Consider the following 14800-nt stretch of genomic DNA (forward strand, 5'->3'; position numbering starts at 1 on the left):
ACTGTTACTGATTACATTCTTGTCTCTCACAAGCTTGAAAAATTATGTGATTTCATTACCCACCCCATTTTTATGAGTGATCACAACCCTCGGAGTATAAATGTAAAACAGGTGTGAGGCTCGAAAAGTAATCATGTTGATCGTCCTTTTGATATCACCCTGTTAACTACCCAAAATGGTACACAGTTGCGGCTGGCATGATTTGCGGGAGGGGTTCACGCGGGGGTTCACGCGGGGTGGGGCTCATTTAAAAATAAACTTACCTTCCTGGGTTCCGCGTCGTCTCTGCTCCTGACCTGCTCTCCTGCCTCTGGCAGGAACAGGAAGCCGGCAGCCTCCCTCCCCTCCCCTCTGCCAATCACAAAGCTGCAATGGCAGTGTTGTGATTGGTCGGTACACCGACCAGCCAGGCGCCTATGGGGAGGCCAATTTCTCCATGTAGGCTGCATTTCAGCCTACATGGAGAAAGGTCAGAGTGCGCATGACTGATTTGGTCGGCCCCGGAGGGCTGACCAAATAGTCAGCACCCTCAGCAGTGGGCAAGCCACTCCTCCCCTGCCCTTGAGCAGACCTGCTCTCCCGCCCACCCCAACCAAGCACTTCTGCTTTCACCCAGTGCGAGGAAGCAGTGGGGTGATGCTCCTCCTCCCTATTGGAAGAGCCGCCCCTGATGGTACCTCGTTACGTTGGTTATGGTTTAAGTCTGATAATTTACTTTAAAAATTGATCTCTTCTTATAGGGGTACCTTTGATATCTGTTTAGATGATTTAGTCAATGATAAGGTGGCTTTCCTTAAGATTTCCCCTGGGATTAAGAAGCGTTAACCAGAGTCCTGCGCCAGTCAAAAACTGTTAGACCGGGATGATTCAGTAGTAATTGTACTAAGGTCCACACGCGTCTTATGACTGCCCTTCACAAGACTCTGCACTGTCCTGTGGAAGTGAGAAGGTGTAGGCATGAGTTTAACTTAGTTTTGAAGACCAGAAAGAAGGAGAAGAAGTTCATGGTGTCGGAATCCTTGATCGAAGCCAGTCTGACCAATGACATTTCAGCTTTTTGGCGTGCAATTACCAACCCCTTATTAAAGAATGACAGCGCCACCAGTTTAGAGTTGGCCATTAACAAGTCTGACTGGATTGTTTGTTTCTCCTAGACTTGCTCTATTTCTAGCATGCATATGCAGGGCTCAAACCTTGTCATAATTGATCTTGTCGAAAGGCTCTAGACTAGAAATTTATCTTTTATCCCGGATGAAATCATTTTGGCATTCATGGGCATTAAGGGAGGTAAAGCCCCAGGTCTGGATGGGTTTACCATTGATCTGTTTAAAGCCAACATACCTGTGGGTTGCCCAATTTAGACTAGGGTGTTTGAGGCCTGTTGCGTTCAGGCATACTGAACTCTCGGTGAGAGTCTCTTATCGTTCTAATTTTTAAGAAAGGGGATCACTCAAATCCTGCCAGTTATCACCCTACACATTACTCGACTTACTGTTGAAAGTCACTGGGAACATTTTATTGAATCGACTTGAAGAGTGGGTCGAAGCCACCAAATTTCTCGCAGACCTGCAGTACGGTTTTCGCAGAGTTCTGGGAACAACTGAGCAGGGGTTAAACCTTAACTTCATTATAGGTAAATACACTTTCATGAAAAAGGTCAGCTGATCCCGGCTTTTGTCGATCTGTTGAGTGCTTTCGACTGTGTCCTTCTTAGAAAACTGTGGGTAATTTTATCTGCGCTTGGGGTGGATCTTCAGATAATCGTCCTCATTAGAGAGATATACTCAAGAGGAAAGGCTAGGGTGCACTTTGGCCAAAGCTGCGACTGTACTGGCGCTTTTAATCTCGAAAGAGGGGTCAGACAGGGCTTCGTTCTCGCTCCTTTTTTATTCACCTTGTACATTAACAGCTTGGGCTCTGCATTAATTAAAAACTGCAAAGATCTTGCACAAATTGGCCATAGACCCATTCCGTGTCTGCTTTACGCCGACGATGCTGTCCTCATGTCACGCACCCCCCATGGGTTTGCAGCTGTTACTTACCTGTTTCATTAACACATCAGAACTTGGCTTGATTGCTAACAAAAGTAAGGCCTTTGTCATGAGGTGTGGGAGAATAGTTAGGAAGTGTTGGGAATTTATGGCTGGCAATGCTAAGCTAAGTTGTACCTCAACTTTCCCCTACTTGGGTATTTTATTTGATGAACATGGTACATGGTCTTAAGCTGTAAATACCAAGAAGCTGCATTTGAATAAATCTGTGACTTTGCTCTTAAAGTTTGCCACCAAATTAGGCAACAAACCTGTAAGTTAGATGCCAACAATATACAATGGTGGAGAGGTGTGGTGGAGCGGCCAGGGCAGCTGCCTTCAGAGCACAAGGTTCACGGTTTGATCCCCGGCGGCAGCTCAGCTCAGCACCATTTGACTCTGGGCACTAGCTCACTTAATTTCCACGACAGCCCCCAGCGCCTTGAGACCCGTAAGGGTGAGTAGTTCACGCTTTACAAATACGGATTTACATTTACAATGCTAATTTTTTCTGCGGCTTTATATGGGGCTGGCATTTTTGCGCCACCCTAATATTAATCAGCTCCAGATGGTTGAGAATGCCCTTTAAAGAATCTTTTTGTCTATCCCTAAAAGTTGGTCTACTTTTGTATGTCATTCTGAACTCAGGGATTCATTTTTATCTGATTTTATCAGAATTCAGCCAATCCCATTATGGCATAAAGTATGGCCTTCTGAATTCACTGTTTTAAATCGCATGTTTATTAATGAGTGTCGTTAGATGACTGGGTCTCATTTTATTCCCTGGTTTAAATTGGTCAAACAGTAATATTAGATGTTGGGCATGTAGAATATTGTCCTTCCTCTGAAGCACTACAAAATGATAGTTAAAACGATTTATCCCGTTCCGTGCTCGTGTCGGCCAACGGCCGTTGCGAGCACTACCTCGCTAGTGCTGCGCACGTCCGTTGGCCGACGCAGCCCGCCCACTGATTAGAACTCCCGCACCGCGGCGGAATTCGCGCTGTGGTCAAGGAGTTAAAGAAACAATGTTTATCTTTACTTGAAGACCAAATTCTCAGGAAGTGGTGAAACCTACGGGCTTATTTCCTAGTAAATGGTGCAGTGCGGCGCTGCACCCATCTTGCTGTGCCGAGCGGCATCATTAGGAGGTGCAGGGATTTGTCGTTTTTACAGCAATATGACGCATCCCTGTGCTTTCCTCTGCACCAGCGCACAATTGGCTGCCTTGCTCCACAGCAGGCACCTTTGCACCATGGTGCAAGAGTGCCAGACTTACAGGTATGATTCTTTTTGTGCAGGAAGGGGGCCCTTCCTGCACAAAAACAATAATTTGTGGTGTTTTCATCCTTCTATGTGTGCTGCAGAATGCAGCACACATAGAAAGAGAAAAAAACAGGGAGAAATAAAGGTATTTCTCCTCGTTGAACCACTTAAACGCCTTCTCTGGGGAGGCATTAGACTCTGACGCATTCCCAGGACTATGAAACCTTGTAAATCTGTGAATGCATCAGATTCCATGGGTAGAACGGCCCTTTCATGCAGAGCAATGCGTGAAAAGGGGCCATATTTACAAGGCTGTGAAAGCCATGCCGTTTGGCTTTACGTGGCTTTGTAAATATGGACCGGCACACTGTGCCTCCGGAGTGTAACATAAGTGGCGCTCCGGCAACGTAAAAGTGCCGCAGGGGCATTGTAAATGTGCCGCAGGGGCATTGTAAATATGCCCCCTAGTGATTCCAAAAACCAGATGCTTCTTGTTACAAACGGTGTGCAACCGTACCTCAGTTTTGTGCAGAACTGTCAGCACAGGTTGTGTTAACTTGTTTTAGATTAGATATCTCTTACCGTTTAGTTACCTTTCCTGTCACCAATGACTGGACAGACGCACTGATTAAATGCCTCTGTTTTTTTTTTTGTTTGAATATCTTTTATTGCATTTCTTATTTGGATTGCATAACATATCGAAGAATTTTCAATGTAGACATATCTCGACAAGTCGCGATCATACAAGGGTATGTGTAAGCAACAACAGTTTGCTGTGATGACATTACTTGCTTTACGTCATTTGCGAGTCAAGCGTGTAGCCTAAGGCACATACAGCTAGATTCATCATTATCCAGTTTTGCGAGTCCTTAATAGCGATTCATAAGGAATCGCTATTAAGGACTTGCAAAACGGGATTCATGTAGGAATTGCAAAAAATATTGCGATTCCTACATCTTCCTTATTTGCGATTAGCAAATTGCTAATCGCAAATAAGGAATAACTTCCCATTCATTCCTATGGGCCAAAGGCCCATAGGAATGAATGGGAAGTTATTCCTTATTTACGATTAGCAATTTGCTAATCGCAAATAAGGATGCGATTTCAGGGGTGTCCAAAGGACACCCTGTAGCACCCCTGAAAAGCAAATGTAGCCATATGTTGCGCACACACATGTCCAAAGGACATGTGTTTGTGTAACATACCACTCAGAAAAATGCACTAAAGTGCATTTTTCTGAGTTTTTGCTATTTACCACGAAGTCTGACTTTGTGGTAAATAGCGGCCAGAAATTACGAATTCGCAAATTGAAAATGGTTGATGAATTGCATTTAAGGAATCTCAAATAGAGATTCCTTAAATTCAATTCCTCGCAAATATGCGATTTCGCAATCAGCGATTTTTGCATTTGGGATGATGAATCCCAAATGCAAAAATAGCGCTTGCAAAGGGCCAGATTCTCAGAATTGCGAGCCCATTTTAGTATGACGAATCTGGCTGTTATACCTATAAATCAGTTTGCCAAGAAATGGCGCGGGGTTACATAAAAGTAATAAGGAAAAACACCATCCAAAGTAAATCAATGCCACATTATCGAAGGTGCCGGAAGGCTCTGAGGTCACATGAAACAAGAAAAGTGCGGGGTATATATGGCATCGTCTGATTAAATGCCTCTGTGACAATTTATCTAGTCAAGGCACCTTGCACATTACCTTTTTTTGCACCTCCTATGACATTTATAGTGCCAATTTTTCGTGAATTGAATTTTAATCAATGTCGCCCGCATTGTTGCTTTTACAACAGTTGTCCTCTGTAGCAATTTGCTGTAGGATGTCCAGCTTTTTGTGGTCAGTGATACGAATAAGGAAGAAACTGGCTGTTCAGCAGTGATGCCTTACTGTCCACTTTTTAATAGTTTTATGTATTTGATTGTGCACTTTATATCTGCATTGTATGCTTATATGGTTTTTATTCATGAAAGTGGAATAAAGCTGACTTTGATTGATTGATTATATCAGTACATTGAGAGTCATTTATTAGAAGTGATAGTTTTTAAGTAAATATTCGTTTCCTCCTCCACTGATGACGATGTAAGTAGTGAACCAAGGGGTAAATCAGTTGTGCGCACCCGAAGTTGTTATTGTACCTAAAGCAACATTTTCGATTAAAGACAAGACAGGTTTTGTAAGCTCTCATCTTGAACTCATGTATTTGATGATGCCCTCAATGCATTGCATTGCATTACATTGCTTTTGCATTTATATAGCGCTTACTACCCCTGACGAGGCATTGAAGCGCTTTTTTGGCGAGTAGCACGCTACTTCCTAAACCCATAAAGGATTAGTGGTGAATTAGTATAGTGAAATATGAAAGTAATTTGAGTGGTGGATATGTTAGTCAGTTATTTAAAGTGAGACGGATAGCAGAGGGAAAGAAGAGGGTAAAAAAGATTTGCATTTATATATATCGCTTGTTACCCCTGATGGGGTGTTGAAGCACTTTTTTGATGAGTAGCATGCTACTCTGGAACCCATAAAGGATTAGTCTTGAAAATGAGTATAGTGAAATATGAAAGTAATTTGAGTGGTGGATATGTTATTCAGTTATTTGGATAGAGAAGGGTAGCGGAGGGATAGAAGAAGGAAAAAGGTTTGCATATATATTGCGCTTGCTACGCCTGATGAGGTTTCGAAGCGCTTTTTTGGCAAGTAGCACATTGCTCTGGAACCCATTAAGGAGTAGTGATAATGACGAAAAAGGAGGCATGACAAAATAAAATAATTGCCCAGGGTCACACGATTTGGCCAAGTGGATAAGCTGGGATTGCGAATAGTGTTTCAGATTTCACGTTGTATAATTCAGTCGCTAGATGGCTATTAATTTCTCTCACTCATTTTGCATCACAGGTTAATGCTCTGTCTTTAACCCCTTTGCCGCGCAGCGATTTCGCGGCAGTACGGCACTTCCGCAAAATGGGCGGGGCCGCGTCGGCCGTTGGCCGACGACAGCACTAGCGAGGTAGTGGCCGACGGAGCGCGCAAGAGGTTAATTCTGGGGGATGGGGTGAGAGCGTGGGTGGGAAGCAGAAGCCAGACACTGTTGTCAACATCCGTCTCTAGAGGGTTTCCAATCTGTCTTTACCCTTGTAGTTACAAGGCAGCCATCGCGGCTCGCTTGCAGAGTGGAAGGCTTCACGGCAAGTTCAGTCAAATTAAAAATTCATTTACAATTATTTTATCTCTGAAAGGCTCGGTACATGGCAAAGAGCAAAATCATTTCTACTGACAGAAATCTCTCAGCAAAGCGATTGTGTAAATGGATGATTAGGGAAAAAGCTTTGTTTTTATGAGCATGGGAGCGCGCTCTCATTCGGTCTTTGACATTATATTTTTTTACGTAACTGAATTCAACAGGGCCAATAACAGCTGTTAATGTTTTCCATGCAGAGCACGTGCGCCCTTGCTATGGAGTGAGTGTCTGCAGGGACCCTAGCTCATTACCTTCATATCAGCCTCAGAACGCAGCTGTTGAAACACTCCGCGCCTACGAACCGTGTCGTTACACAAGCCCCTGCGGTGCCGGGTCCCACCCCCACGCCTTCAGGACCCCCACCCTATCAGGGGCTCCCCATCCCTTCCTGGGGCCCCCATTCACGTCAAAGCCAATGAATATCTGTGAGATATGGAAGACTCAGGGGCTCCTCATCGCATTCTGCATGGGGCGAGGCGGACAGTTTGCGCTACGCCGTTGCCTACAAATCGTCACTGTTACCGGCTTCCATGACGACACCAGGATGGGTAGTCGAGAGTTATTTTTTGTGCTGATGGTGGGAAACGTCCGACGTCATTAGTATGATGCTGGGCTGTTACGCCGAGTGCCCATGGAGATTCTGTTACGCTGAGCTGCTTCCCCTCCCTGTTTTCCCTTGCCTCCCTGGGTGATTTAGGGATGGCGAAGAGAGCGTCCTGACACGCATACCAAACAGGGGAAACAGCCATTACATTGCATGCATTACAACGCATGCGATGTAACAATGCGGTTGTTGTAACGACCGCATTATTACATCGCAGTACAATACAAACCAAGTCGTTACATCGACTTGCTGTAGGGGGCGCGCTAACATAAGGAATAGTATAATTTACTATTCCAACACCTTCCCTACTGTTGCGCACACTGGAGTTGGAATAGTAAATTATACTATTCCTAAGTCCAGCGCGCCCCCTACAGCAAGTCGATGTAACGACTTGCGTTGTAATGTACTGCGATGTAACAACATGGTTGTCGTAACATCCACGTTGTAATCGCATGCATTGTAAACGCATGCGATGTAAAATGTCCTATTCAACAAACAGTTTGTTTGTGGATCCTGCACGTTTAAGCGAAGGGCGTAACATACTTTTTTTTTTAACTTCTTTTTATTGTTAATCAAGCGCTGGGATGCCCAAGGGTAACTGCGCGCTATATAAGATTTTAAATAATAATAATAATAATAATCAAAACACTGTCACAGTTAAAATTTGATAGAAATCACAAGACATGGTAGTTAGTGACACATTACACACAGTTCCACAGTATCCTGCTAAGTATACATTACAGTGCACAATAGAACATTAGGGTATTCGATCCTCCAGGGGCGGCTGTGCCGGTAGCACGGGTGGCTCACATATGGTACCTCTATAGTCATTCCACTTCCCCCATATTTGTATCCATTTTCTAGGGCATCCTCTTGCGACATATACAGTTTTTTTCTCGAAACATGGACCAGTCCATGTCTCCTTCCCATTCCCCCAGCGTCGGGGCTGTGTGGACTCCCCACTTCCCAGCAATGTTCCTTTTAGCGATCATTAATCCTAGCATTACCCAGGTTTTTTCTTTACTGCTCAAGTCAGTCAGCTCCCATATATTTAGGAGACACCGCTTGGCCTCCATTGTTGTTGTCTGCCCCAGAACTGCCCCCATACATGAGGTGACTGCCCTCCAATATCTCGCTATGTGACGGCATTCCCACAGCATATGAAGAAAGTTGCCCTCCCGGCCACATCGTCGTCTGCAATTAGGTTCATTTCCATACCCCATCCTGACCAAAGCCGGCCCGGTAACATACATCCTATGCAGTATTTTCAGCCGCGCCAGTTTTAGCGTCGAGGATATCGCCCCCTCCCTCGGGGATGCCATTGCCTCCATCCACTCCTCATCATCAAGTTCTGTTAAGTCACTGTCCCACGTTGCACGGAGGAACGTAACACACTTAAAAAAAGAGAGTAACACTAGATCTTTGCTTGCGTACCAGCAGGCTGATTTCTTTGTGTCTACTCTATGCTGCTCTATTCATTAATAGTAGGGCAGAGCCATGTGGTCATTATGAAAAGCCGCTACTGGTTTGAACGTTATCTATTCTGAATCAAATTTTCAGGTCAGCATGGGCTATGCTATCTAGAGTAATCTTCCTTTTAGAGTTAAACTGCTGCAACAAGTTGGCAGTGGTCGTTTGCAAGTCTAAATCTGTATTAATGATCAGATATGTTTGGAACAGCTCCACATTGATAGGTGATTTATAGTTTATAACAAAAGAGTTCATTCTATTTTGGTGGTGATGATGTAGTAACATTGGGTGCAGTGGCAAATATAAGACCACCCTTAACCAAGGAGCTTTGAAGCTGCTTTGATATCCAAATTGATATTGGATCTGACTTAATTTTGAGGCACAGATATAAAGAATGAAAAATCAAAGCATGGTGTGGCCATGATAAAGAAGAAATTGATTGATTGATAGGCCAGAGTTTACAATTAAGAATTAAGCCTTGAGGTGGTCTGCTTCATAAGTCCTCTGTGAATTAAATGAGTCCAAAAATATCAAGTAAAGTTCTGAAATGTTTTTCAAGAGAATACTTAAAATCAGTCTATATTTTAAATCCCTTACTATAAGAATGTATGTGTCTAAAGATAAAAGACTTACTTGGAAATCATAAAATGTGGATAAACCATTTCTCATAGAAAGAGAAGTGTTATACAGTATCACAATCATCCCAGTAAAATCAATATCTTCACCACATTTTACAATAAGCTACTTGAAGGCTTCAAAAATGTGTTGAGCATTTTCATTCCCAGTAAAACGAGCAAAGAAAAAATGGTAAGCTCTACAGTGAGTATATCATTTTAAATAATTTGGGGATTTTCAGGGAACCAGATTTCTGTTACAATTCTGCAGCATCTTGGGCATTACCTCCTGTCGACTTGGGATTTCACAAAGCTCTCTGCGACATGATGTCATCACTCCCTATAACCGTGTTTTCCATGGCTGGAGTAGTCTTGTTGTACAATGTATCTACCTGTTTTAATTTCTTTCCCACATGTAGCCGGGACTTTAGACTGCGTGTTTTCTTGCATTATGTATCCCCTATTTTACCCAAATGATCCCTCCCTTCCCAACGCTTTGTACACCACCCTTAATACTGTAAAGCGCTCTGATACCCTCACGGGTCTGGTTTGCGCTCTATAAAACTATAAAATAAAAAAATACAAAAAATGCCTTGTGGGAGCATTATTATATGGTTTGTGGGCACCAGTATATTAGATCTAAGAGCAGGGTACCTGCCTGGCTCTCACGTTCTACAACCACAAAGAGATGCTTATACTCTTAGAAGGTGTCTATTTGAAGGACTACCAGGTGAAGTATGTATAGAAGTGTGGAATAAATTCCAACGAGTACATAGTGGCCGGCGACGAGGCAGCAGCACATCAAATTGGAGTTGGTTGATGGACTGACCATTAATGAACGGTCAGGACAAGCACCTCTGCTTGGTCGGCTCCATTGAGCCAGTAATGTCTGCACAAGTGCCGGTGCACAGAATTGAAGTTGGAACCATTGTGGAGGTTTTTATGTCATTCCCATGTGATTCCTTGAGTGTGGAGTGATGGACTGCTAGCCTCATTTGATTCCATGAGGGCAGGAGTTGCCTGTGCTACGTCCTGGACATCTCACCGCGATGCCCTTGCTCTTATAGGTCAATCCTTGTAGGCATGCAAGTTGCATAACAGACCAGCATCATTCTATGAGGCGATGTAATAGACACAATATCCCGGGATGAGTTTGTGTGGAAAGATTAAATCTGTGCAAGGGGGTGAAATCCATCTTCATAGAGGATTTAATGTGGCAGATGATTCTTTGTAATCCCAATGTCGTTCCATGTTGGGAGTCAATTAGTATTGTTTCAATTTATTTAAGTGATCGGTCTTTAAAAATAAAACCATTACACCAAGCGACATTTTCGAATAGTACTACTACATACTTATATAAATAAGATAAAATCGTTGGTGGAATTTTTACACAGTTAATCTACAAACTACTTCTGTGCAACAATTATTTAAAAATTCATTTAAAATTGAGATTTGGAAAGTCCATGTATTTATAACAGACCATATTTAAGATGGCATTTTGCTTTTCGGAATTTTTATGGTTGTTCAATAGTTTTAAAAATCTATTTCGATATCCACAGAGTTTCAACCAATTTCCTTTAAATACAAATTTAAAAGTTTTACCCCTCTGCATACTAGGGGGATTGAGGACCCACCGAGCCAGATGATTACTACTTCGCTACACGTTTGTATTTTCATACTGTTCAGTAGTACTTTTAATAGTGACTTCCGTTCTTTTAATAACTTTGGGCATACGCAAATTAGTATTGGATATTCCCAAAATTTTCCATGAGTGTGGTGACTGCGTTTTCCCCATGTCATCTACGGAGGGCAGATGACCTAAAAAACAATCAGAAATAGAGTAGGGTCAGTGTGTTTCATTCCCAGATGTTTCCATTACAAAAATTGATCCATATTTTAGCTCCAGGTCATTAATCGAGGTTGGGTGCTGCTGCTGTAGTCGATCACCGTGAGATCCCATGAGGGCTGTTGATGTTTTTTCTATTCCCAGATGATTCCATGTGGGGAGGTGACCTCCATGCTATTCACAGATGATTCCGCGGGGGAAGGTGATGTACTTTAAATCCCATGTGATTCCATTGGGGGAAGTGATGCCTTTGTCATTCCCCTGGAATTCCATGCGGGTAGATGATGTCTGTTCTGTTCCCTTGTCATCCATTGAGAGGCGGTGATGTCCTTGTTTGTCACATGTAAGTCCAGGTGGGGTAGTGATTGATGCTCAGGTTGTCCTCACTGGAGTCCAGGATGGGGCGTAACCCCGTTGCCGTTCCCTGAGGATGTCACGAGGGTAGTCCATGCTGTTGCCATGTCCACTTTTTTGAGGGGGCATATGCCCACGATAGTCACAGATATTACATTTTGGAAAAGGTTGGTCATGACACAGCTATATGAGCTCATGTGCACAGGCAGTACCCATGAATATCCTATGCACTTTCATGTTCTAGTGAAATCTCCATTTGATCATATGTGGACGATGACGCTCATGTGATTCCCACGTATTTCTATGGATGAGCGGCTGAGATAACATTAATGTTCTTCTCATGTGATCCCAAGAATGTAGTTGATGTGAGGTCCATGATATTCCAATAGGAGAACAGAAATCCATTCTATTCCCATACAAACTCCATGCAAGGCTATGACCAATCCTTAAGTACATGTCATTTCATGAAGGGGTAAGCTGTACATGTTGTTCCCATAATCCCAAATGGAAGGTGAGGTTTTTGTTTTTACCATATAGTTTCATGCAGTGAGTTGAGATTCCCATCCTGTGTGTTAACATGAAGGAAACTGAGGTGAGGTCCATGCTACTCAAATGTACTCCCAAGAAAGAAGCTGAGGTCACCCAAAATTCCATAGGCAAAGGCAATATGTACATTGTTCCCATGGGAATCCTTAAGGATGGTATTGTCCATACTATTCCTAGATGACTCCACCTGTTGTCCTATTATTCCAATGTGAAGGCAGAGATATTTCCTTGTCTTTCCCATGTTTTTCCAGGCGTGCACAGAATCATGTTCCTGCATAGAGCATCACAACCAGTTGCCCTCTCACACTCTTGCTTTTTGTCTCTCTCGTTGTGTTCTCTGTAGGAGTAGCTGAACAGTTTGCCATCGCCGAAGCCAAGCTGAGGGCATGGTCATCGGTCGACGGGGAAGATTCCAACGATGACTCGTACGACGAGGACTTTGCATCCACCAGTGACAGCACGCAGCTAGCCGGTAAATATTTATGTGGTAGGGGAGCGGGAAATAAGAAATTAGACATTGATGTTTTTGGATAGAGGGATGAAGAGACAATAGTTGGAGACAGAAGAGAAACACAGGGTGGGTCGCATTGCTTGGGGGCATAGTGAAAGTAGTCGAAGAAATGATACAAGAAACTAGATAAGTCATATGAAGATCTGGTTTATCGCGTAAAGCGCCAATATCTAAGCCAGGAGGTCTGACTATTTAGACCCTCTTTTTATGGTTTAAGGCATCCAAGCAAAGTGTGACATGTTCTTGAATATAAGGTGGTGTACACATGCCTTAAGTAGGTGATTTATGGCAGGTGGGTTTGAGAAAGATGTGTTTCCTATAGAAATATCAAGCACTGTGGTTAGTAATAATGTGTGAACAGACTCCTGCACACAGACACACACAGATCTGATCTTTGCTCAGGTTCCAAGTTCAGAGATGATATATCTTCATTTGTCCTTTGAAGAGACAGATATGTTGTGGGCAGTGGCTGTGGGTCCACTCACTCATCTTAACTGGAAGAGACATACTGGTGAATCTTGGGTGCAACCTGAGAGAGCACTCAAGCCCTGTAGCTTTGATGCCGCCTTCGGAGCCCATATCTACCAGTGGTCCTTGGAGGACGGTAGCAATGATTTTGTGGCTAGGAACAACTTTGCTCTTCGCATGTATCTTGGTGGATGTCTCTTCATGCCCAGTGGTACCCCTTTGGCTGTTAGTGGCATTATAGTGTACTTGGAGATCTAAGACAGGAAATTCACAAGGAGAGCCATTGGAGATCCCTCGATAGGCTGTCGACGAGACTGTCCGCATGGCCAGTTAATTGGGTGCAACGCGGAGGAAGCTTTGTGGTGCCCTGGGGATCACCTCATCAAAGACTCCTCCTGCACAGCTGTTCTGGGTGATGAGCAGCCTGATTCATATGGGCAGGAAAGTCATTATATTATGCTCTTTTGAGCAGAGATGCAGCCAATTCCGGTGCGCTGTTTTCGAAATTTTTGACAGCATCTGCTCTGCTGTAGGTTCGGAGAGTAGTCACTTGGGACACATCAACCTTAAAGGACCTCTTCTCTCAAGAAATATTGATTTTATCTGTATTCTGGTCCTCGTAGAGCTCAGGAGAGGGAGGACCTGGATCACGTATCTCGGTCTGCGACTCCGTAAGGAGTCATTGAGAAAAGTATCTTCAAGATGTACAAGTTGTACCATATCATTTTTTGGAAAGGTAGAACTGTTTTCCCTAATCTTGTTTCTGGTTTAAGGTTAAGTCATTTCCACTGTTATTCAGCCTCCAATTTACTATATTGGGGTATGACCATACAGGAGAGTTTCTGCTCCGAGACAAAGAGTGCTGGAGATGGCTGTGTTATCTGAACGAGTACTATCTTTACCGCCCGAGTGTGGACATACAGAGAGTACTCGTAAAGGCCCTTTGTGAATTCCCAAAGTCATAAACTTAGTCAAGTCAAGTCAAGTCAAAATATTTATATAGCGCACTACATACCCAGAGGGTTTCAAGGCGCTTAGGAAGGGGAGGTGGATTATTTGTCAAATATCCACGTTTTAAGCTGCTTTCTGAACGCTAGGTGATTCTGGGTGAGGCGAAGGTAAGCGGGGAGAGAGTTCCATGTTTTGGCAGCCAGGTATGAGAAGGATCTGCCTCCCATGGTGGTCTTGTTGATGCGAGGTACAGTGGCGAAGGCTTGGCTGGAAGAGCGAAGTTGGCGGGAGGGGGTGTAGAAGGACAGTCGGGAGTTGAGGCAATCTGGTCCGATGTCGTAGAGTGATTTGTGTGCGTGGGTAAGCAGTCGGAAAGTGATCCTCTTATTGACGGGTAGCCAGTGGAGGTCTTTAAGGTGACCAGAGATGTGTTCGTTGCGTGGGATGTCTAATATGAGCCTGGCTGAGGCGTTTTGGATTCGTTGTAGTTTCTTCTGGAGTTTAGCGGTGGTACCTGCGCAGAGGGTGTTTCCGTAGTCCAGTCGGCTCGTGACTAGAGCGTGGGTGACTGTTTTCCTTGTTTCGGAGGGGATCCAGCGAAATGTTTTTCTGAGCATGCGAAGAATGTTAAAGCAGGAAGAGGATACGGCGCTGACTTGTCTGTTCATTGAGAGTGAAGAATCCAGGATGACGCCAAGGTTCCGTGCGTGGTCTGTCGGGATGGGTGCATTTCCGAGGGCTTCCGGCCACCAGGAGTCGTCCCATGCAGAGGGGGATTTACCTAAGATGAGGACTTCTGTTTTGTCTGAGTTCAGTTTCAGACGGCTTTGTTTCATCCATTCGGCGACTTCTTTCATTCCTTCGTGTAGGTTAGTTTTAGCGGTGCTGGGG

General features: G+C 43.9%; 1 protein-coding gene across 1 annotated transcript in view; it reads left to right on the top strand.

Moving 5' to 3' along the window:
* The window catches only part of FAM131A (family with sequence similarity 131 member A), a 459445-nt gene that overhangs the window by 400613 nt on the left and 44032 nt on the right, over positions 1-14800 (top strand). Inside the window, exon 5 of the mRNA XM_078668163.1 lies at positions 12323-12451. Coding sequence (XP_078524289.1) covers positions 12323-12451 — 129 coding nt within the window. The remainder of the gene's footprint in view (positions 1-12322; positions 12452-14800) is intronic.

This window comes from Lissotriton helveticus, chromosome 11 (assembly GCF_964261635.1).
Source record: "Lissotriton helveticus chromosome 11, aLisHel1.1, whole genome shotgun sequence".
Classification (NCBI taxonomy): Eukaryota; Metazoa; Chordata; class Amphibia; order Caudata; family Salamandridae; genus Lissotriton; species Lissotriton helveticus.